The following is a 25,980-nucleotide window of genomic DNA, read 5'->3' as shown; positions in this document are numbered from 1 at the left end:
TTGTAGGTTTAATCTAATTCTCCCACTAAATCTTGAGCTCCATGAAGACTGGCTCTATGTATTGATCATCTCTCGCATTTAGCACAGACCCAAGCACCTAACACAGACCTTAGCACATAGGAGACATTCATTAAACACTTACTAAAGCGCTGTATAATTGATAACTTATTTTCTTGTGGAACAAAATATTAATCTAAGGGAATTGAACTGTACTCTCTTAGTTGATAAAGAAGCCATATGCTAATCTAAATAATGTTCCTTGTACAATGTGGTAAATCTCCCAACCCTTTGCCAGATGAATATGCTTTAGTATTAGGGCAGTTAAATTGCTTAAATTAAAGTATATTGACAACTTAAAAATCCCAGTGAAAGAGGATAAAGAAACGTGAGTTGTCATCGATGTATGTGGAACTTTTAAATCTGAAAAAGAATACTAAGACCAATCAAAACCCCTTATTTTACAAATAAGGAAATCAGGGCCCAGAGAGGGTAGCTGCCCAAGGACACAGTATTTTGCCAAGTAGAGGGAATAATGCACTGAGGTCTTGTGGTACAAGGGAGGAGGTCCCAGAGACAGAATGGAATGTTTAACATGACAGGGGATATGTAACCAAGGGAGGCAGAAGCAGCATGACTATAGGAAGGTCCTCACCATCATTATTAGAGAGCCAAAAGTCAGAACTGTTGAAATGGCAGCCAATATCAGGTTTAAGGGATGAGCAGGCTCTAAAGTAAATTAAAAATCTGGAAATCAGGACACTGGGAATCAATAAATCATGTAATCAAGATCACAGATTTTAGCATCAGACATGCTTACTTTGAGTCCCAGGGCTGCTACATCTCGCTGCTTACTGTCCCCTAAGCTTTCCTTTTCTCAGCCATAAGATTCTGCTAATAATAGCAGCTACCTGAAGTTGTAGGTTTGAATAATTATATAAACACATGCAAAAGTTCTTAGCACACAATTATAAGACAGCTGAGGCCCTTGACATTAAGATTCTTATATTCTAGTAAGGAAAAACACAAAGTAAAGAAATAAACACAAAATTCAGTTAAGTACTATAGCTTGATATAAAATATGTAATTTATAAAGAATTACTGGGAAAGTTTCCAATTTAGATAGGCTAGTCATAACAGACTTTACCAAGAAAGTGAGCTATAACTTGACACTGGGGTCATGAGAAAGAGTCAGATATAAAAAAAAATTTCAGAAGTGTTTCAGAAAGCGAGAACAACAAATTCAGAAGGACCATGGCAGTAAGGAGCTTTGCTTGCCTCAAGGAGACAAAGCTAAAGATGCTGAACAAAGGGAACATGGTACAAGATGAGGCTGAAGAGATTAGCAGAAATCAGTAGAGGCCTAAGTACAGTGGAAAGACTTTAAGTCATTTCATCAGGTACTGAAATAATTTTAAGAAGACCTACATTTTTTAAAGTTATCCTGACTGCTGTATAAATGGATTGTTGGGGTGAGAACTTTAGTAGGGATGCAGATTACTCTATTGCAATGGTCCAAGTGTGAGATGATAGTGATTTCAAGGAGATGGGTGACAATGGAGCTATTGGGTATAAAATTGAGTCCATGTGTCATTTTACATTTTAGAGGTAAAACCAACAGGATGTGTCAGTATACTAGGCAGTGATGTAAATATAGCTAATGCCAAAAAGGAAAGAAAAAAAAAAGGTGCCCGAGCACATGCCCCTGTTGTGGGCTCCATCCCTGGTGGGGGACTTGCGGGAGGTGGCCCATTGCTGTTTCTCTCTCATATGGATGTTTCTCTCTTTCCCTCTCTATTCCTCTCTCTCAAATCAATAAAAATATATATATTTTTAAAAAGATGATTTCTAGTTTTAGGAACATTAGCATTAGGGAAGAAAATGGGGCTGAAAACATGGGGGTAGGAGGTGTGACCCTGAGAGCAGCAGTTTCAGTAGAATGGAACAATCAGGAGCCAGAGCAAATGGGTCCTGAACAGCTCTCTTGAAAGGTCTGACAAGAAAAGAAGCAGAGAAATGGGAAATGGAAAGAAAGGAGGAGTCAGAATTTTTAAATTTCTTTAAGAGGATATTAAAGAATGTTGTATGCTATTAGAAATAAAAAGAGTATAAAGGAAAAGACACAGTGGTGAAAGGGGAAATCTGCCAGAGCAAGGTTCTCGATATTTAAGTCCTAAGACCATTGGAGGGGTGGGCCTTTGTGATAACTAGAGATGGGCCTTCCTCTACGCCTGGACTGAGACAAGAGGTAGAAAGGGTGTATGTATGTTTGTAAACTTGGTGTTAGAAACATTAGGGCATTCTGATCTGATTACTTCTATATACTCAACAAAATATGAGGGGAGGTCTTCAGGTGTAAATGGGGTGGGCTGACTGAGGGGATATGAATGGGAAAGGAAGAGTTTGTGGAAGGCTTGAAAAAAATATTAGACACATCATCTAGTATTTATATCATTCAACATGGCAGTGGTCTCTAAATTAAAGAAACATGCTAGTTGGACAATAGGAAATAAATAAAACATCAGATGTTTCACTTACTATCTGCTGAATATATGCAAGGCATTTCCATATGTACCATCATTTTTTTCTTAAAAAGTATTTTTTATACCCTTTTTAAAAGTTTAAAGAGCAAAGCTCAGAAAGATTAAATATTTACTCAAAGTTTCAGAGCTCTTCATTGACTGAAAAAGGATTTTAACTGACCAATATTAATTGAAAGTCCCCATCTTTGAGTTATATTGTTATGCCAATTAGGAGGTCACTGGTAATCACATCAGAAACATTATCTGTGGAGTGGTATATTAGTCTTCCAGGGCTGCCATAACAAACTACCTAGGATTCTGTGGTATAAACAGAATTTTTTTCTCAGAAGTCTTGAGGCTAGAAGTACAAAATCAAGGTATTGGCAAGGTTAGTTTCTTTCTCCTTGGCTTGTATATGGCCATCTTCTCCCAGTGTCTTCATATGGTCTTCTCTCTGCTTGTGTCTGAGTCTTAACTTCCTCTTCTTATAAGGTTGCCAGCCCACCCTAATGACCTCATTCTCAATTACCTCTTTAAAGACACTTCAAATACAGTCACATGGTGAGGTCCTATGGATTTGGACTTAGGCATATGAATATTTTATTTTTTCTTAATCCTCACCCAAGGATATATTTCCCATTGATTTTTAGGGAGGGTGGGAGGGAGGCAGGGTGAGAGGGGAGAGAGAGAGAAATAGAGAGAGATTGGTTGCCTCCCGCACATGCCCCAACTGGGGCCAGCGATAGAACCTGCAACCCAGGTAGGTGCCCTGAACCTGGAATCAAACCTTTGTTTGACCTTTCAGTGCTTGGTCTGATGCTCTAACCACTTAGTTACCAGCCATGGCTCAACACATGAATTTGGGGCAAGGGCTATAAAGCACAAATCAGCCCTAACCGGCTTGGCTCAGTGGATAGAGCGTTGGCTTACAGACTGAAAGGTCCCAGGTTTGATTCCGGTCAAGGGCATGTACCTTGGTTGCGGGCACATCCCCAGTAGGAGGTGTGCAGGAGGCAGCTGATCGATGTTTCTAACTCTCTATCCCTCTCCCTTCCTCTCTGTAAAAAAATCAATAAAATATTTTTTAAAAAGCACAAATCAGCCCATAATAGGTGGTGAAAATAATTCAAACTGTAGTAGGACAGATATAAAATAAGAATTGAAAAATGTCAAATTAGACCAAGCTTTTAAAATTGGGATGACAAAATACAACTGAGAAATAGGACAGCAACTTGTTTGAAAGGAGGAATAATTAAGAAAAAGAGTTTTAGAATGGCCTCTTTTCTTTAACAATAAGAGACACCTGCCTGAATTTTAACTTAATGGAAATTTGTTTAATAAATGAGAGAGAAAAAACACATTAAAAGTGAAGTACATTGAAATGCTTTAGAAAGCCTTGAAAAATCTATATGACTTCAATTCTATAAGATTCTGTAGGGTAAATTTTTCCATATTTTCCTTAACAGAAAACTAATCGAATAATGACGATATATAAACTATCCATAGGAAATGCTATATTGAGAACCGCATTGGTCAAATTATTTATACAATGTCTTTTTATTATTTGACTTTTTTTATTAAGATACTTCAGGTTATATAAGGATTTCTGAAAATATAAAAAAAAAAATTCTGCTTATAGGATTGGCAAAGCAGAGAACAGAGAAAACCAAGGATGTATGATACAAATGTTATTTCCACCCTGGAGTTAAGAAGGACCGAGATAAGAGATAACTGTTGTCAAGTACAAAATGTCACAATAATCTAGAAATAACAATGCGGATGAGAATCTGTTGGAAACTCAGAAAAGACAGATTATTAAACTCAAAAATGTCAAAATGGTAGCAATGAAAGGGGTTTTCTGTAGCCGTGTCCTTATACAAAGCAATCCATCAGGAGAAAGATACCTATATATTGATCAAAGGGGGGAAAAAGTGTATTTTTTAAAGCACTTTTCCCTTAAGAAAAGCACCAGCAAAACCCCATTAACTCAGAGAGAAAAAGACAAGCAGAACAAGTTTCAAGATTCATATTATGGGTTTTGCCTAGTGTCTGTCAGCTCAGCTTGGAGTTCGGTGGCAGAATTCTTAGCTCTCTCCCAGGGGCAGCTAATCTTTGCCTGGAAACAGGGCAGGAACTGGGGTGTAGGTGCAAATGTTTCCTCCCATTTCCTAGCAGCTGATATTTTTTCTTTATATAAAGACAAAAGCCTTAGCTGGCTTGGCTCAGTGGATAGTGTGTAGACCTGCGGACTGATGGGTCGCAGGTTCAATTTTGGTCAAGAGCATATGCTTGGGTTGCAGGCTTGGTCCCCAGTAGGGGGCGTGCAGGAGGCAGCCAACCAATGATTCTTATCATTGATGTTTCCATCTCTCTCTCCCTCTCCTTTCCTCTCTGAAATCAATATATATATAAAGATCTGTGATCTGAGCAGTTTCTCTGCCTCTCCCTCACCAGCAGCCAATGAACAGCCTGCACTCATGGAGCCCAGAGCACAAATGCACATGCCCTTAACCTTCAAACCTGGGCAGGGCCACGTGTCTTCTCTTTTGCCTCCTGTTCTTTCCAATGGACTTTCAGTAAAGGCCAATGGAAAAGGGTGGGTAAAGCGTTGTGTATTCTGTGCCTTAGATTCCTAGGAATTCTAAACAGTTCCATAGCCCACAGGTAGCTTAATTAATTTGTTAAAACTAGTTTCCCTCTGATCCAGTGTTATGGCTTTTACTCTTTCCTATCATATTCTGCCAAAGTTGAAACAGGTCACCTATCCTGGCTTTCCTCAACATGTCTTGCCACCCATTAGAATCTGTTTGCCTCATTTCCCTGTGACTCTAGCTAGCTCTCCCGTGAGGCAAAAATGTGATTTTCAAACTGCAAATTTTTTCTTACTGTTAAATTGGAATGACGGTCTCTAGCAAGATTTTTACCTCTTAAGCAGAAGCAGACTGATTGCTGACAAGTATTAATTTTCTCCTCTCTTCTCAGTCACAAAGTGAAGGCAATACCAGTGTCTGTGATAGGTGTCAAGATGGAAGTAATCAAGCAAAATCCTTGCGGCAAAGAATAGAGAGTGAGGAATGGGTCCTGAGAGCAACTGAAGAAGCTAAGACGTGACAGTGTGTTCAGATGCCGACTCAGGGCTGCTGTCAGAGGAACCGCTCAATAGGGCTGGTGTTAACGTAAGAATCAAAGTTCACAAGTTAGTATTAGCACTCAGAATAAATCTCGTGGTGCATTATTATTATTATGGGATTCACATGGAAGAGCTGTGATTCCCTTCTTAGGCAGTCAATGAGCCCATGTGGAGGCAGACGAAAAATGAAAATACTACTGAATAGTAATATTTTACTTGTATTCTGATCTTTGGCATCTGCAACTGACACATATGGCTCAAAACTAACATTCATAGGTTGTTATGTCATCAGGATGCAATATGAGTAAGAAAGCCAGTGATCAAAATCTGCACTTATAGGTATTGAACACTCAAAATTTTGCTAGTGCGATTCAGGTATGTAGGTGTGTTGTTGTTGTTTTTTTTCTTTCAGGTAATTTCAATCAATCCATTTTAAAATATGTCTTTTTGGCATTTATTGCCCATTTGTAAAGATTCACTTTAATTATTTAAATTTGTAATTACTTTACAAATTTCTTAGTAAAAATTAGGAACTTTCTATACCACCACAATTTATACACTCCCCTCATGCTGAATATTTATATACTTTTTCAAATGTGGCTATTTTGTAGGATATGTGTAATTTTTCATTTGAGTTTAAAAGCAGATGTATGCTTCTGTTATTGGGAAACTTATAGGTATGTTTGGTACAATTTGAGTATGTGAATATATGTTTCATGTGTAAAATGTGTGAAATCTAAATATAATTACTGGCTGGGTTTTTCTTAATTTTATATGAAAAATTTTTCTTATCTTGTAAAATATTAACTTATCACCAATTAGCCAAGAAAAAGTTAATTTTTTATAGTTTATTATAAAAAAAACAAGGATGTGTGTGTGTGTGTGTGTGTGTGTGTGTGTGTGTGTGTGTGTGTGTATTCTCTGTTAGTCAGGATTCTATGAGAGAAAATAGAAATAATGGCATTCATTTTAATGGAGAGAATTTAATACAATAATAGGTTAAATAGATTAGAGAAATAAAAAGTGAAAAGGGAAACTGAAAGAATGAGGGGGCTGACCAGTAGACGCTGAGCCATGGATGAATGGATTACTGTGAAACAACGTTTGCTGTGAAAGAGAGGGCTAAGGGACTGCCTGGCTAAAGGAACCAGACAGCCTCAATTGCCTGTCTTGTTAGGCCTTTATTGTAGCAGCAGTTTGAGATAAAGTTTATCTTTTAAATACAATCAGTAGGGAAGTTATATTGGGAGGACACATGTGTTTGTAGTGTCCTTTAAGCAAGAACACCCAAAGATTAAGCATAAGAATTCCAGTAAACACCTGAGGGTCTGCACATGCACAGACTTGTTTGGAAAGGTCAAGGAATAATTAGGGGCACTGCCGTTGGCACTCCTCTAAGTTGGAATTCTGATAAACAGGGCGGGTGACCTTCCCCCACTTCCCTTTTCTCAGAATGTCCTCCTTACAAACTTTCCAATCAAGTCTTATGCTACCCACAAAAGAACAAAGGGATATGAGCTGGAGGTAACAATGCCATCCTTAGGGCTAGAGAATGATTATAGGTACTGGAATCTAGTGGCCTTTGGAGGACCCTCCCAGAACTGGACTCACACTTCTGATGAGGAGACATTGTTCAGTTACTGTTGGTATCTCATGGCACTACTTAGTATTAAAAGGGGAGGCTCATGGAGCAGAAATTCAAACCTCTGAGTAGGGCTCTAGTGAGCTGGCATTGATACTGCAGGAATTTAGCAATTTCTTATAGAATTAGATCTTGGACTTCTAAGGGGGGATTTTAGCCCAACTCATGTTGAAACTTCTTAAAGGGAATGATGCTGATTCTGGGAATGCTGATAAAAAAGCTGGAGGTTGGACTCTACGAGTCTTCTTAGGATAAAGAGCAGTTGCTGAAATAAACAAGAAGAAACACGTTCTTCATTCTTCTCATCTATTGCCAGTGTCTGTCAGAGATCCAGCTAGCAAAGGAGTCTCAGCCCCAGTATCACAATGTGAGATAGAGCAGAGTCTTTGGGGCTGAAAAAAAACACTGGCTAATAACTAGCAGAGTCCACCCTCTGGCCATTTAGAATCAATACACACACAACCTCCTACACGTGGTTCAATTTCCTATTAAACCAATGCCATGCTTACACTTTTCTTCCCTTTACAAAGATTCTCACATTCTATCACCAAAAAGCGATAACTAAAGCCCCCAAAGCCATTATATTAATTTCTGATTAATCCTGACAGCATCCCTCTCTGAGAGATGTTACATAATTCTCCAGAATATCACAGTCCATATTGGATATTCTGTACTAAAAACAAAATTGTAAATTTAAGTATTATTGATTATTCTTATATGAAAGAACAAAAATAAAGGAGACATGAAAAAAGTTAACATACCAAAATATGTCTATATACATACCCAGACACAAATTAGGTAGTGTGTAAAATTACACTGAGAATAGACAGGGAAGAACATAAGCATGGCTGCTGCAGACCTCATTTCCATAACAGGTTATAATGCCCTGGTTGTTATTTATTATGTTTTCTCCTAGCCACACCATGTTCTGTTTGCCCTCAGCCAGTGTCTCTGCTAGCCAAGCCCCTTTACCAAGTGAATGGTCCTAACTTCGATGCCTAGAGGATCTGATTTCTAAGCTATTTTGCTTTTTTTGGTTACTATATATAGTCTTCCATTAAATTTTACTGTTTAACACAGAAATGCTAAAACTCCCCAGAGGATGCTCTGAATTTCATACTTAGACTTCCCTACACTACTGTGTAGCAACACTCCAAATATACCTTGATAGTCAGGATCAATCACTTCACCGAGTGTAGTATCCCTCTTTCTTATACACATGTTCAGTGGCATGCAGTACCTAAAATGCCCTTCAATTGATCTTCAAATTCAATGTAATATTACTATGTATCCTTGTAGAAGCAGTCCTACTTGAAAAAAAATACATAAAAAGCAGACAATTTCAAAGTTTGAATGACTGGGGAAAAATCTGTATGTGGGTTATAAGATGTAGTTGTGAAAGGAACCATTCCCATTTCTACTCTTATTTCTAGCACCTTCAGAGAATGCACATGGGAGAATACTTGTCAGCAATTCAAAGCATATATTGCCTTTGTAGCATATACTGCCTTTGTCAGACATGACTCAACTCTTCAGGATGTTTTCGCCCAACCGGTACCCTAGCTGAATCTTGAATGGCCAATCCATTCTTTTATTAGGCCAGTTGCTTTTAGGTAATGTACTGCATGGCAAAGCTAAATTCCATATGAAATAGCACAGTGCTGCAATGCTTCTGCTGTGGAGTGAGTTCTGCAGTTAGAAGCAAAGTTGAGTAGAATTTGTGATAATAAAGAAACATTCCATGGGTCCATGGTGATGCTGGCAGAAGCCCTATCTACAGAGGAAGCAAATCCATATGCAGATATTCATCTATTCTGGTGAAAGCAATTACTATGTGCTTTCTGATGATAGGAGTCCAATGCAATCAATGCATCAGGTGAGTGAATTATTCCCTGCTCCCAAGGAATAGTGTGTCATCAGAACCTCACAGTTGGTCCCTAGTATTAGCATATTTGGCACTGCAGAATGGTTGTAGCTAGGTCAGCCTTTGTGAGAAGGAGAGCTATATTATTGAGCCTATGCCTAGCCTCCTCTGTCACCATGGCTACTTTTTACCTGGGTTTATTGAGAAAACACTGTTGCAACTTGAGAAAGAGGATGAATGAAATCAACAGAACTTATCAACTTGTCCACCTTATTTTTATAACTAGAGGTCTTGTGCACGAAATTTGTGCATGGAGGAGGGGGTCATCCCTCAGTCTGGCCTGCACCCTCTTGCAATCTGGGACCCCTCAGGGGATGTCCAACTGCCGGTTTAGGCCCAATGCGGGATCATGCCTAAACCAGGAGTCGGGCATCCCTCTCGCAATTCAGGGCCACTGGCTCCTAACTGTTCGCCTGCCTGACTGCCTGATTGCCCCTAACCACCTCTGCCTCAGCCCCCGCCATCGCAACTTCGTCTGGAATGACGTCTGGAAGGTCGTTCAGCTATTGGGTCTAATTAGCATATTACGCTTTTATTATTATAGAAGGGAGGGTGCATTTGGACCTGTAAGATAATAGCTTCATAACTATATGTTCTAAATATAAACTTTTATTATTCTATAACATGTATTTTCTCCTCAAATATAAATTCCCTTAGATATCCCTCCCTTGAGAATTCTTTCTATGGAGAAAGGCAAGTAAAATATTTTTCAAAGTTTCTTTCACTCTCTCAAGACTGACAGAGCCCCGGTATTTTGGTATATCATATTTAATTATGAAGTTCCTTCCTATTTGCACACAGGTCTCTAAATGCAGAGAAAGGTGGTGAAGATCCTTTGAGGAGAGAATGAAAAGTAGACACCCTAACTGAAGTCACTGAAAGTTGAAGGCAAAGTACACTCACCTATCCCCCAGCTGGGGAGAATCCTAAATGGAATCATGGGGGATGTGCCACTATTCCAGGGGACCATTGTGCAAATTGTTCTCTCTTCCTTGAAATTCTCTACAAGGTTGTCCCTCTCTCTCCATCCACCAACAGAGCCTCTAGCAACTCTTCAAGCCCCAGCCCAAACAGTACTTCTTTTTCCTTCCCGTCAGTCAGAGCTGATCACATCCTCCTTTTTATTGTCCGTTACTTATCTTCACTGTAGTGCTTATTAAAACTGCTTGTTCATCTATCTGTATTCCCTTCCAGACTGTGGGTGCTTTTCAGTGCGGGTACACTATTTCTAAGGTCTTTAGGTGCAAGACTCATGGCAGCCACTCAGAGATATTTGCTGGATTTTGTGTGGGGAATTGGAGTTTGGGGATTACCAAACACTGCCCCGATTTCAGATAGAAAATGTGCCAAATTCAAGGCTTCTGTTCTATGCAAAGGATGTCCAGGTACCACACACTATTAGCAGCTGGGCTCAAGGAAAAAAACTGCAAGGATGGTTGCCATGTCCATTCCAGCCCTCAGCATTCATTCCCTGTTTTCTGCCACTTGGTTATGGAGTAGAATGTGTCTCTGTAGTCCCTGTTTCTCCTTGATGTGTTTCTCATTTCATGAATTTCACTACAATCACTTGGGAAAATAGGAAAGAAGTGATGACAACCTGGGACATTTATAGGAATCCCAGAGTTCTCACTGTCATAGACCCTTCAAGTTTAGTTTACATTGACTCTTCCTGAGACGGTCTGCGCTTGCTCCTTCGATTGTCTATACTCTGTTATTCATTGTTTGCTTTATGGGCTTCACTAGTTTCTCGCCTTTCTAGACATTATTTCTTAGCACAGAACATAGGGATGCTTTCCTTTGCATCAGTTCCCTCCCCATGGTGGAGGGAGATACAGGACAAACAGAATAACCAAGTTCTTTTCCTCAAGTGGCAGTTTATATTTTTGACTACAGAATGGGTGACACTCAGATCACTGACCTTGGTGAGAAATATATTTGTCAAATGTTCACAACTGGCATAGAAGGTTAGAGGAACAGAAAGGGAAAAAGACTTGGAAATCGTGATAGATGAAGATTTGGCTGCAAAAAAAAATAAAATAAAATAAAAGGAAGGTAGGTAGGTGGGTATATAGCTACTATTTTAGAGAAAAACACACAGAAGAAAATTTTTTTCAGGCCTTGATCTATCTTTTCGTGGGCGCCTTCCTTCCAGTAGTCTGAATCATTCGCTGTGATTAGGCTGTCAGGTTGTCAGTCTAGATGGGTCTGCTTTCTGAAAGTTGTTTTGTATGATCTTCTTTGTTTTTTAGGCAAAACTTGAACACATTATATTTTTTCTCATCTAAATTTCCAATGATACTAGTATTATTTCTTCATAAATTACTTGTGTATTTGTGTTCCTTCAGTTTCTATAATTATACATCATACATATCCCTGGGTATCATGGATGCTTGCTGTTCATTAAAAAGAAGCATTTGAGCTCATGCTGAATTTTCCTTCTGCCAGATGGTATCCCTGGTGTTCAAACATTTGTGACCTTCTTTGCTTTCTTGTTTTATTCACAGATATTACCTTTGATTTTTCTTACATTTTTAGTATAGGCCCTAGGTACTTAGCTACCACTGTGTTGGTCCCTTGCTTCCCATCTCTCCAATACAAACTCCATCCTGAACAACACTTCCCTATAAATATTTCTATGCACAACTTTTTTTTCATGTCATTAACTTTCTCAAATGGCAACAGTGACTCTCATTACATATGGAGTAATTCCAAATGCCTTGGGCTGACACCCATGTATTTTTGCTATTTTGTTCCTGTCTGCTCACATTTCTCTATATAATTAAATGAACTGAGCAAAGTTATTTAAACTCCCACTTTTTATTTGTTTGCTTGTTTTTTATGCGTCTTAATGTGAATACTATTGCCAGGCGATATTTCACTAAAGCTAAGAACATGTACTGCAATTAAACAGCCTAGTTTTGAATCCTGATTCTGCTACTTGCCACTTCCTGGCTGTGTAACCGAGGGCAAGTTTATTATCTTCTTTTTCTTTGGTTTTCCCATCCGTAAAATATGGACAACAAGAATAAAACATATCTCATAGGATTGTTTTGATGAGATGAGAAATACTTAGAATAGTACCTGATATATAGTTGGTATGCTAACTCTCACTACTGCTACTAATAACTCTGGCAGTATTGTTGGGAAAAGAGTATGAAGAGTACCTATTAAATGGAAATTACTACTAAATCAACTAGCTCTTTTTATATTATTTTATGAGAGTCTCAGAAGCATTTTTTTCAAATATATGTTTATTGATTTCAGAGAGAGAGAGAGAGAGAGAGAGAGAGAGAGACAGCAATGAGAGAGAGAATCATTGATCGGCTGCCTCCTGCATACCGCACACTGGGGATCGAGCCCACAACCCATGCATGTGCCCTGACTGGGAATCGAACTGTGACCTCCTGGTTCATAGGCTGACGTTCAACCACTGAGCCACAGCAGCCAGGCACTCAGAAGTATTTTCTAATGAAAAACAGAAACTAATGAAAAGGTTCATGTTAAATAAAGAGAAATTTTGAAAGGAAGTGGGCAGCCTAACCTTCTTAAGAAAAGTAATAGTTGTCTGCTTATACAGAAGTTCCCTTAGTTACTTTTAGTCTAATGATACATTGTGATCTCCAATAGATGGAACTAATACACTTTGATCAATTACTATTTAATGTAGATCCTCAGTAAATTGAATATATTTTATTAATATTGAATATAATATAATATAATATAATATTAGTATAATATAATATATACCCACTATATTTCTAAAATTCAAATCCAATTATGGTCACTCTTTATCTAAAGTAACTACTTAGGTGGCAAATTAATTCTTAGGATCAAGTCCAAACTACCTACCCCAGTTGGTATACAGAAGGTCTTTCACAGTATGACCCTTCTCACCTATTCAGTCTCACTTCCTATAGATCCTGCACTTCTTATATTTCATTCTGACCCACCAAAACCACTTTCATTTTTCAACGGCATCAGTGTCCAGGCTCCCTGTGGGTCTGTGTTTTAAATGTCATGCTTCCCCATCATCTATCTACTCACCACGTTTAAATGCATCCCTGCTGTGAAGCTTCCCTTCACTTTGACCACTAGCTGTTCCTGCTGTAATTCCATACGTTTTATACACATGCCTCCAGGAGTGTCCTTTACATCACTTTGAAATGTATGTATCTCTTCATCACATCATGGGGTGAGACCCATGAGGACAGGGATCCATGCTTCCCCATCCTTGGAGCTTGATATGTAGTGAATACAAGACAGAATATATAATGAATAACTAAATGGGCAATTTAGTGACAGGGGACAGGTAAGCTGCACTATCGCCATGTCACAGGAAGGAGCACGGAGGACTTGAAGGTCAATCAGTAATATCTATGGAGAGCTCAATGAATAGTCGGTTCCCTACATACATTCAGCTTCCTCTGGGAGGGATGGCCCTTTGTGATACCTTTTCACCGATGCATTCTTACTCGCTATGTTCTTGTGAGTGCAGCCTGGCTCATTTGATTTGAGTTCAATTTCTGCTTAATGCAGTGGTTCTCAATCAAGGTTGCCCATTATCATCACATGGGAAGCACCGTGGCTTGCTTTTAATGCGCTCACAAAACAGTTCATAGCAGGGTGCCTTGGTACTTAACGACACCCGTAAGTGTTGATGGGAAAAGGAAAAGGAACCCTCTAAAATGGCCTTTTTTCCTTAGACTTGTAGTTCTTTGGTTCTTTTTGGTTCATTATCACTGACATTTTGTTTGTTACACTAAATTCCCTCAAGTTTCATCATTAGCTTAAGTGATTTTAATCTGGTTTTCACTCCTTTCCCTATTCCCTAAGGACTAGTTTGCCCTTTCTACAACTAAGCAAAGAAGTTTTCAAGTATACATTTGAAATTATACTCAACTGAGGTTGCGCCCGGCTGAATTTCTTAGCTGTATAATAGGCTTTTCATTTGCAACTAGTCAGCCCTGACAATCTATGCTCTTAAAGTGTCCATTTCTTTTAAAGGTGTTGTTTTCCATTAAAAACTTCCTAATACTTCTTAAATGAGTTCAAACATTAGCCAGGAGCATGAACAAAAGGACCTACTGGCACATTGTTATTTCAAACTCAGAGGGAGGCTCTAAATATTTCCAGTATTCACAGCACAGCAGGTCATGAATCTATTCAATGGTTGCTCTTTCGGCCTCCAAATTCAGCTGTTGGTTCATTTAATTATACACTCATTTAAAATGGTTACTTCACTCCTTGCTTAAAATCCTCCACTGGCTCTTCATAGATTTCCGACTAATATTCAGACTTTTTACCTTTCGTAATGTGTAGAAAGGCCCTGCACTATCATGGTTTAGCCACATGTACCCACATACATCCTTACTTGTAGCCCTTCTGAACTACTTGCAAGGCCCTGATGAAAACCTCAATATGCTTGTGCTTTAGTCTTCCTACGCTGCCTTTCCCCTTCTAGTTCTGTACCCAGACTTCTGCTACTGTTTTCAAAACTAAGGTTCCAGTGTCTTCTAAGATAGGGCACCTCCTTGACAGCACCTGTACTGGTTAATATTATGTGTCAATGTGTCTAGACATGGCACCCAGCCATTTGGTCAAACATTATTGTGTGTTTCTTTCTCTCTCTCTCTCTCTCTCTCTCTCTCTCTCTCTCTCTCTCTCAACAACTCTGATTAATACACCACCCATTCCCCACTCAGATGCTATCTCGCTATCTAGTCTTTCTCTGTTCCTCTTTTTCTGCCTACTTGTTTATTTTGTTTCCACTTTCTCTTTAGTTGTATTTGCTAGGCTAGTGCACACCCTTTCCTGATCTTTTTGTATGGTATTCATCTCTGTTCCCTGAGTATAAACTGTGAGACCTGTGAGTCCTTAGAGCAAAGGAACATTTTTTGGTAATTACTGTGTAATTAACGCACAAAGAGCTTGCATTTCAAGATGAAGGTCAAGCACAGCCCCTTCCAAGTTGCCTTTGAGAGATATAATCTGCACATCAGTCCTTGATAGAAACACATGCATTCTCACAACTGCAGAACACACATTTCCATCACCCTAGGTAAACACACAGAAGGCAAGTGCATTTCCTATAATTAGCAACAGACCACTCAATTCCAGTCTTGGTTGTGTTACTAACTACCTGTGATGCTTAGATTAGAATTATTTACTCTGTAAAATGAGGGGTTTGGAAGGAAAGAAAACATAAATTATTACCTTTCAGGAACTAGGCCAAGCACTTTATGAATATTCTTTCATTTTATCCTTAAGCGTTATTCTACTTTTCACTTTATTTCATTTTGGTTCTCATAACTATGTTAAAATAAATAGTTCCATCCCCATTATACACGAGTAGATTTCTTTAAATTGAGAGGATTTGAAGGAGTTCTCTAAGTTTAACTGAAGATATTTATTGTCATTTATTCATTAAGGTTTGGTTCAACAGATAAATGTTTCAAAACTAGGGCTATAGGGATAAAACAAATAATGGAAAAGAAGTGAAAAGATAGGAATCCACTCAGTATGTTTGGAGTAACTAGAATTTCGCCTGGATTTCTGGAGGCATCCTTAGGTGTAGTTTTCAAAGACAATGTGATTATCACTTCATCTGCCCTGGCTTTTCAGAAAGATGACATCTGAGAAAAATAACCCCATACTCTCTTATCTTTTTATTATCTCCCTACGCTCATAGCTTCCCTTATTTACCACAGGTTGATAGGGTCTCCATTTATATTTCCAGAGTAAATCTTGCTCTGAAATCCAGACCCAAATATCCAGCTTCCCACCTGACATCACCACTGGAATGTTCCAAAAGCATTTTCAAGCACAGCCCATCAACACTCAGGATGTTAACATCCCTTCCTCAAGCCACACTTCTCCAGCGATCTACATCTTGGGAAATAAAAATATTGTTTCTCACAGCATAAGCCAGAAAACATGGAGTCTTCTGGCACATCTCCTCCCCCAGCTGTACTGCTTGGATAGCCACGCATCATCTCTTGGCCTCAACATAGCGTTCTCACTGGTTTCCTCATTCCATGCACATCAACTATTATAGTGCCCATCAGCCCCTTCTCCACAATGCAATCTGTGTAATCTTTTAAAAATGATGATCTGTGCCTCAGTTGGTTTGGCTCAGTGGATAGAGAGTCTGCCTGTGGAAAGAAGGGCCCCAGGTTTGATTCTGGTCAAGGGCACATGCCTGAGTTGCAGGTTCAATCCCCAGTGGGGGGGGGGGGCAGAAGGCAGCCGATCAATGATTCTCTCTCATCATTGATGTTTCTACCTCCCGCTCCCTTTCTCTCTGAAATCAATAAGAATATATTTCAAAAAATTATGATCTGTTTATGTTAATACCCACCACCCCAGATACAAACAGTGGCTTCCTAGTACTCTTAGGAAAAACTACAAATATTTCTCATGTAGCATCCGCTCCCTTTCATGATTCGGGTCCTATTATTCTCTGTAGCCTCATTTTGAATGATTCTCTCCTCACTCTCCATCGACATAATGGTCATTTTTTAGTTTCTTGAACTTATTATGTACCTCTCATCAAAAACCCTTTGCAAAATATATCCTAGTCTTCTGGAACACCTCTACCATTTCTCTAAATACTCATTCTTCAAATCTTGATTTAAGATACCATCAAAGACTTTCCCAGAGTCTGGAGAGTAAATGAGGTCTCCCTAGTTTAAATGAATCTTTGGTAAGAGGATATTCACACCCTCCCCCGCCCCAAATGGCAGTGTGATTATCTAAGTTAAACATTAGTATTCCAAAGTGAGGTATTTTAGACATGGTTCGATGAAATTAACCGATGATGAGAACCACAAATGGAGAATTTAATCAAGATTAATACCTTCATTTTAAAAGGTTGATAAGGTGGGTGAGCACATTAATGATTTCATCCATTAAACCTTTTGGTGCTAAGAATTGATGTCCTTGTCTTATCTAGGTAAGGAATTTTTTATTTCTGGGCAGAAGCAAGATTTATAAATTGAACTATAGTAGTCATTTTTCTCAATTGACAAAAGGCACAATTTTTGCCTTGAGCCTTTGTCTATTAACTCATTGTATATTGGGCTGTTCCTAAATCAGTCAGTTTAATAGGGGTAGGGGAAAGATTAATTATCAGAGAACCTCCTTCCCATTAAAAATAGATTTATTAGCAATTGAATACCAGTAAACATTGATTAAACACGGTTTAGTACAAATAAAATGCCTTGTAAAACATTATCTACAGTATAATTATTTTTGTTAAAATATATATGTTATATATACATAGTTTTAAAACTAGATATAACAAAATATGGAGCAATTAAATGTAATTTTTTGTTGTTCTCTTTTTTGCTTGTTTATATTTTTTGAACTGTATATAGGGTGGGGAAAAATAGGTTTACAGCTGTTCATATGAAAAATAATACAATATTGAATAAATAATAATACAAGACTAACCTCTGTGTTTCGTATACTCACAACTATAAACCTACTTTTGCCCAACCCTGTATAATGAATAAATAACGCTTGTGAATAGAACACTATAGAAGTTAAAACAAAAAGACTAATTCATAACATTTTAGGAACTGAACAGAATTGGGGGTTTATTTGTTAAGCCAGTTTCAAATTACTGGAGGAAATGGAGGCACACATAGAACAACTAATCTTCTTGAATCCTCTCCTTTCACATTTCTGCCTAGCAAAATAATAACCATTCTTAAACATCCAGCTCACATATACATGGCTTCAGCATCTCTGTTACAGCATGTCTCATGTCTCTCACCAATTGGAAAGTTCTCCAGGATAACATTAGTAATGAGGAGGAGAAAGAAGGGGGCTGGGATGATGACAGTTTCTGCTCACCATTTGTCAAGCACTCAGTCATGTATCCTAGGTTATTTTAATGAATCCTCACAATACCTTCATGTCATAAATATTATTCTCAGTTGGAAGATGCAGAAAAGGAAAGTCAAACAGGTTAAGAAATTTTACAAATTTCCCCTTGTCACAAACAACAAAACTCAGGTTTTTACAGTTTCATGTTTCTCCAAAACTTGACATACAGTAGGTACTCAGTCAACATATTTAATAATTGAGCAATTTAGGGAGCAATTGATATTTTCAGTGTCTATCTGTGGCCTGCTGATACCTCAGTTAATTCACAATTAAAAATCAACTTTGACCAGAGCTAGCATTTGAAGTCCAGATTCCCTATGCAAATATAAGTGTTTCCATCACAGAAAAATGATCACCACTCTTGCTGTCTGGCCTCCTTCTTCTCTTCTTTATTGTCTTTCAAACTGTTCAAAATGTGTGTGGGGTGTTTTTAATTTTTTTTAAATTCCTGTTTCAAAGCATCACCTTCTTAAAAGACTTCACCCTGTGACCATGTACTAGCCTTTTACCTCCTACTTTAGACTAAGTAAAAATAGCTTTACTTATTTTTCACTCTCATAAAAACTATCACATTGAATAATCCCTTTGGAAACAGATAGGACAAATATTACTTTGATTTTAAGGATGAGAAGGTTAAGTCTCCATGAGTTTCAGTGATTTGCTTAAAGTCATACAGTTCTTAAACCACAGAGCTAGAACTCCTGGGAGTTCTCTGACTCCAGATCTAGTGTTCTTCCTTCCGTGTTACATACATAGCCTGATAATCCAAAGGCATTCTCCTTGTCACACTACTAATGACCCACTGTAAATTCTGCGAGAGCTTTAGCTTCTACTTCAATCTTACTGGACCTTTGTGGTCTCTTAATATTTTAGCTATTGCTCCAGAGTTTAATTGAATGCAAGAGAAACTAACTTCCCTGATTTAAATAGGAAAATAATTTGCTGAGAGGATACTGGATAGGTCAGGAAATCATGGAGAAGCAGGTTCAAAAACAGGTGGGAATAAGGGAGGAGGGCAGCAGCTAAGTCATTTGCCAAAATGATGCTATAGAACACAGGGTACCCCTGGACAGTAAGTACTTTCCTGGTACCTCTGGCCTTGCTGACCCTAAAAACTGGATGTTGTTATTGCAATTGCCACTGACCACTACTCAACTGGTTTTCAATAGTCCTTGCTTCTTTGTGTCAGTATGTGTTGTTTCAAAGTCTTGGAAGGGTATGTCTTATTGGCTGAATAGTAATCATTGGTCAAACTCTAGCTTAGGAGGAGTTGGGAAACCAAGTAAGTATTTTTAGCCTCTCGTGGGAGGTGAGCTTTTTCTCCTCCAAGATTCATTCATAATATACATCACCAAGCATAACAAGAAGGTTGAAATAATTAAAGTTCCCAACCATGACCAAAAAAATGACCAATAATTAATAATTCCATTATGAATTTCAATTTAGTTTTGTACGTTCTTTCTTTGGGCTAACTTTCTTTGACACAGGAACATATTTAATTTATACCTATGACTCAATTGTCACTCAACCAATAATTACCCTTGTTCTGCAGCATTCTGAAGGATCTAAACCTATCATGTAAGTTTCATTTATCTTCTAAAAAAATTCCTGTTTCAAAGTTTTCTCTAATATTTCTTTCAAACGAATGAGTTTCATCAGGGCCTGACAGCATGAACTGGTGCTTTACAGAATACTTGCAAAAAATGAAAAATATATTTGGCATCTTTCCATGTCTTGGGATTTTAAGATATGTCTTGTTATTTTACTTTAAGAAATCCAAATATTTTCTTTATAAATGATATGTTTCTGAGTCTGAATAATCCTTTCCTCTGCAGTATTTTTGAACAGTGGCTCCGAAGGTACCGTCCTCTTCGAGAAGTTTATCCAGCAACCAACGCACCCATTGGACATAACCGGGATTCCTACATGGTTCCTTTCATACCCCTCTACACGAATGGTGATTTCTTTATTCCATCCAGAGACCTGGGCTATGACTATAGCTACCTACAAGATCATGGTAAAGTTCAATTTCTTTCACATAAATTTCTGAATAAAGTGTGACCGATTTCTTTTGAGAGAATACAAAACCTATGTTTGTACAATGTTATCACCAAATCCTTTAAATTGGGAAAGTGCATTACAGCCCCAAACTTATTATCAATTTATTACTACATGAACCAAGTTGCAAGGGTTTTCCAACTCATATTCATTCTGATTAATATACATTTCATACATGAAGGCCATGGAAAGAGACTAGAATTAAAATCAGTGGGAAAAATGGGCTTGAAATAGGACTATCTGCTGACTGTGGTGTGACTTCAAGTTCATGAATCTCAGTTTTTAACCTGAAATACTGGGAGCCTAGTGCATGTAGCAGTTTTGAAATCATCTTTGGGAACTCCCTGCTGGGTTACCAAGAAAAAATCTGGACATTTTATTATTCAAACCCAAATAATAATAACAACTTATGATAACTGCTATGCTATGATTAAGATAGAGATAAAAAACTCTAGAATTGTAGTTAGGTCTGGGTTTTAAATACTTTTTTTAGTAGATCTATATCAGTAACTTCTTGATAATGAACAGAGAGTAATGTCTCCCCTCACTCGAGAGCTTGCTACATGCAGATTCCATACATGCGCTATTAACCAACCTTATATTAGGTAAGTCTCATTATCACTAGAAAGAGGTGAGAATACTAATATGAAGAGAATTTAAGTGACTTTCCCAATATTAAACACCGATATGTGGAGGAGTGTGATATCAACACTGTACTACACAATGCTTCTGCTCTAAGAAGGTCAACATCCAAAAGCTGCAAAACAGCATGTGGTTTGTGGGTAAGAGGTATTCAACAAGCATTGACGTTTTATTATATTCATTGATAATTTGTGAAAACATAAATGGATAAATAAAATGAACGAATGAGTGACTTTTATCAACTCTTGTGCTAGACTTTAGTGACATAATGACTGACCTAGTTCCAGACCCCAAAGAGCTCTAAATTCAAAGTGAAAGTCAGACAATTGTGCAAGAAAGCATGAAACGTAGGCTGTGTTAAGTGTAGTAAGAGAGTCATAACCTTTACAGAGAAGAAAACAATGACTTCTGAGTAGTTCCATCTAGAAAGACAAGTCCAGGCCTTGAAGGAATAGCAGGAAGGTTGCAGATAAAAAGGGGCAGGGAATACCCTAAACTAAAAGGATAGCAGGAAAAATAAAGGTGGAAAGTGATATCATATATATCAAGGGCTAAATTCCCTTATTTGAGTAGTATGAATTATGGGAAATTACACTGAGGAGCTAAATTTAGCTATTCCACAGTAGCTAACACATAGTATTCTTTTATGTTCCAAGAACTCCTCTAGGAGGCTGTGTACATTATTTCCTTTAACATTCATAACTACCCTGCGAAGTAGGTACTGTTATTTCTTTTTCCTTTTCAAGGTGAGAAAACAGAGGCTTAAAGAATATAAACAACTTGTCCTAGTCCATCTAGTATGTTGCATAGCAGAACCACAATGTAGGGCCAACGAGAGAATGTGCATTTTATCCTTTTCCTCTCCTTTGGGGAACCACTAAACAGATGTGAGTTCAGCTGACCTATTTTGATTTATCTGCATATCATAGCCAATGGAGGGCACACTGAAATGGCTGGCAGAGAAGATCAGATCTTTGAAAACCTTAGGAGAACAGGGGATTTTGCAAACTGTGGAGGTGTGGTAAGGGGAGTGGGTCATAAAGAGGGGCAGTCTCATTTAATGCTTTCCCTTTCTTGTGTAAATACCCATAGTACATAATGAGGGCAGCATATTGATAATGGCTTTCCAAAGATTCATCACTTAGCGTTTTATGATTTCCATTTTAGAACATGCCAGACTCTTTCATTGACTCGTGTTTTTGAATATGCTCTTCTCTCTGGCTAAATTCTGATGCTATTTATTCATCTGTCAAACTCTCGGATATCAAATCATTTATACATATATGTAGCCATGTTTATTCATTCCTTTACTAGAGTTACATGGCTATTTTCCTGAGGATAAATCTTTCCCTTCTCCACCTTGGCTGGGAGCCCTACAAGATCAGGATTGATATCTTGAAAGCTTTTCCTAAGTACCAACTGGTATCTGGTATGGAGTGAAATCAATGAATTAGTTTGAGTTTAAGTGATATTTATCACAAAGGGTGGTATCTCTTAACCAATACAAGTAAAGATTGTTAGAAAAATGTCATCCCTCTTAACACCCAGGTCATTTTTTGATATGTATTTTTACATGTGTCAAGTCTTCTATTACACTAGGTTTTTTTCTAAGTGGTTTTATTGATTTATTTATCCTTTCTGCATACATATGTTTAATAACTACCTTGAACAAGATGTAGTCTAAGATACTGTGGATACAGTGTCAAATAACACAGCCTCTATCTGTACAGAGCTTACATCCTAATGGAAGAGAAAGGCCTTAAACAACTACTTACCTAATGACTCATTTAGAGATGTCCCATTTCTAGAGATCAACAAAGCGACGTTTCAGAGGATATCAGTATGAGAGGAAGAATTAAGTATTTGATAAAGGGCTCCTCTTGATTATGGATTTTGGCCATAATGTTAGAATACTGGAAGCCTTAATAAACTGTAAACAGATCATGGTCAAATTAGAGTTTATAAAAGATCACTGTTCCTGCAGCATATAGAAAGTTTGTAGCAGTTGCAAAGCATATTTAGGGAGGCCAGTGAAAACACTATTGTAAGTGTCTGCGGGAGAGATGAAGGCAGTTTGGCTTGCAGTGGTGGTGGTAGGAAAGGAGGCAGAAAGCACTAAAGAATTTGATATTATTTTGCAAAGAAAACTTACATAATTTGAAAAAAGGATTTTTATATGAGGTGAGAAAGAAAGAGATACTAGGGTTGCCTTTAAGCTTTCTGGGCTGTGAAAATAACGAATGGTGATGTAATTCACTGAGATAGTAACAACAAGAGCAGGGCCAGACACAGAAGGAACCTCTGTGTTGATTTTGTTACGGAGTGAAAGGGAGTGATATGAGACAGCAGGGGAAATAAGTTGCTATGTCATTTCTATTCTGTTTGGTAGGTGAGTAAATTGAGACCAGAAGGATAAAGTGACTGATTTTAAGTCACAAAGCTAGTAAGTGGCAAATATTATATCCCAAACCAATTATCTCTCTATTACTCCATGGAAGAAAGGGTCCTCCTTAACCCACACACGTCTTTCACACACAAGTTTCACCTCATTGCTCCTTCCCTCATGTCCAAATGGGTACTTTTTACTGAAAGGCAACCAAACCCATTGGAGGAGTAAAGGAAGAGGAGGAAGGACTCAACAGTATTTATCATTTATTTCTAGTTAAATTCTTTTAAAATTAAAGGAAATCATATTTATTATGTAACCTCTATTTACTCTGCATTTTGTCAGATATCTTAAATGCACTATATATTAAAGTGATTAATAGCAACATATGCTAGGCCTTTGCAGTCCCATTTTCAAAATAATTTTAAAATATATTAAAAATTGATGAAAAAAGTTTTCACATTTTAAAATTTCTTTTTTTCTTTTACCTTTGTTTGCTTTCATTGTTTAGATATAAATTACTATAATTCCAACTTATCTTTTTTAATAATTTACCTCATGTGTGCCATTTGCAAGTGATTGTCCCTTCCTGATGAACTAAATTTCAATATTGTTCGAATTATGCTTAATGAGTTCTAAGGTGTTTTAGAGGTATCTTAGTGACAGCGGGCAAAAGGACAGTGCCCAGGAAGAAGACAGCTAGCAGCAGTGGACAGGGTTTTAGCCCTATAGCCCCACTTACACCACAGGAGCTGCACTTTTATCTCCTGTGAATGAATACTGGGCTTTAATATACAATCAGTTTTTAATAAATTCCCCTGATTACAAAACAACATCCCTGTTTTAATTTTTCTGAGCCTTACTAAGTTTATGGTTAACAGTGAGACTCTCATTTTAAATTTTACTTTGTGTTGCTACCCAAATTTTTGTTTAGTCTATTAAACAAAAATTCCTTTTCTCCTTGGTTTGTGGATCTCATTTCGACTTTATGTAAGTCTTACATATAATTGTAACTCCAGAATATGTGAAGATGCTTCTCTATTGTAGTAGGCATATAATTAACTTTTAAAAATAATTAGAACTTTTTGAAATTCAAAAGGCAGAAATTCCATAGGAATGAACTTAGATGAAAAGGGAATTTACTGGTTTATAAAATTCAAGGAAAGGCAGAAATTGGGCTGACACTGAGGGGCAGGGAGAAGCAGGGAACTAAGCACCCTAAAGACGGCCTCTCTCATTCTCTGACTCTTGTTATTCTCTGCTTTTGGGAGTGTGCTGACTTCTTCCTGTCTTCCACATGTTGAGTCTGTTATCAGCTCCTGAGCCATGGACTCTCAATCACAGCACAGTGAATCCTGAGTAATGATTATGATTGGCCCATCTTAAGTCAATGGTCCACCGCATATGAACTGCCTATCGCGGAGGAAATGGGTCATAAAGGAAGGTTATAGTTCCTGCATCAGCAAGGGTGGACAGGTGAGGATAGGGAGCAGATCTAGTTTCAAATATCCAAGGCTTAAGTAAGTTAGTGTATTGCTCAAATAACAGTCTTGGTATGTTGTCCAGTTTCCACTTTATAATTTCAGGAACCAGAGCCACTCCTTTCTTATAGTTCCACAAGACCTAGGGTTTAACTTGGACCACGTGATCCATGATGGCTCACCAAGACACTAACCACAATCCAGCTAAATAAGCAAAAATAAAGAGGCATACCATTTCTTTTTAAGGAACCTACCCAAAAGTTGCATATATTACTTTTGCTCAACACTTGAGTCACATAGCCATAATTTGCTGCAAGGTGAAGCCCAATGTGCACTCTTCTTTCCTTTGTATTACAAAATGGATGTAGAATATGTTAGATTATCTGATATATAGTGATGGGTACTTTAAAATCAAACAAAAGGATACCATACATTATTACCTTCCAGGAATAATAATGTAAGAAAGGAAATGTAATCATAGCATAATACTTGGTTCAACTTATGAATAATATCTAAATACTAAAAATAATAAAAATCATGATTTTGTTATATTGAAAAGATCAAAAAAAGAAGTTGTAAGAGAAGCATCGAACAGACCGACAAACATCAGAGGGAAGGCAGGGGAGGGGGGGAAGGGGTTCTAAGAGATCAATCAAACGACTTGTATGCATGCATATAAGCCTAACCAATGGATACAGACAGTGAAGCCCAATGTGCACTCTTCTTTCCTTTGTATTACAAAATGGATGTAGAATATGTTAGATTATCTGATATATAGTGATGGGTACTTTAAAATCAAACAAAAGGATACCATACATTATTACCTTCCAGGAATAATAATGTAAGAAAGGAAATGTAATCATAGCATAATACTTGGTTCAACTTATGAATAATATCTAAATACTAAAAATAATAAAAATCATGATTTTGTTATATTGAAAAGATCAAAAAAAGAAGTTGTAAGAGAAGCATCGAACAGACCGACAAACATCAGAGGGAAGGCAGGGGAGGGGGGGAAGGGGGTCTAAGAGATCAATCAAACGACTTGTATGCATGCATATAAGCCTAACCAATGGATACAGACAGTAGGGGGGTGAGGGCATGTGCTGGGGGGTGAGAGCGGGTGGGGAGAGGTCAATGGGGAAAAAGAAGGCATATGTAGATATGTCTTCACAATAAAGAATTTAAAATTTTTAAAAAAGTTGTAAGAGAACCAAACTCATTATTTACATTTGAGGAATTCCAGAGATAAACTTGATAATTAAGAGATAGCAATATTTGCCTGTTATTTAGAAATTGGGAGACAAAT

The 25,980-nt window shown here is 37.8% G+C and overlaps 1 protein-coding gene across 1 annotated transcript in view; it reads left to right on the top strand.

Annotated features, from left to right (window-relative positions):
- TYR (tyrosinase) overlaps positions 1-25,980 on the top strand; it is a 76,389-nt gene that overhangs the window by 49,206 nt on the left and 1,203 nt on the right. The window contains exon 5 of the mRNA XM_005879344.2: positions 19,940-20,121. Coding sequence (XP_005879406.1) covers positions 19,940-20,121 — 182 coding nt within the window. The remainder of the gene's footprint in view (positions 1-19,939; positions 20,122-25,980) is intronic.

The sequence above is a fragment of the Myotis brandtii genome, unplaced genomic scaffold, assembly GCF_000412655.1.
Source record: "Myotis brandtii unplaced genomic scaffold, ASM41265v1 scaffold594, whole genome shotgun sequence".
Taxonomy (NCBI): domain Eukaryota; kingdom Metazoa; phylum Chordata; class Mammalia; order Chiroptera; family Vespertilionidae; genus Myotis; species Myotis brandtii.
Note: the sequence above shows the minus strand (reverse complement) of the source record. Positions and strands in the feature narration are given on the sequence as shown.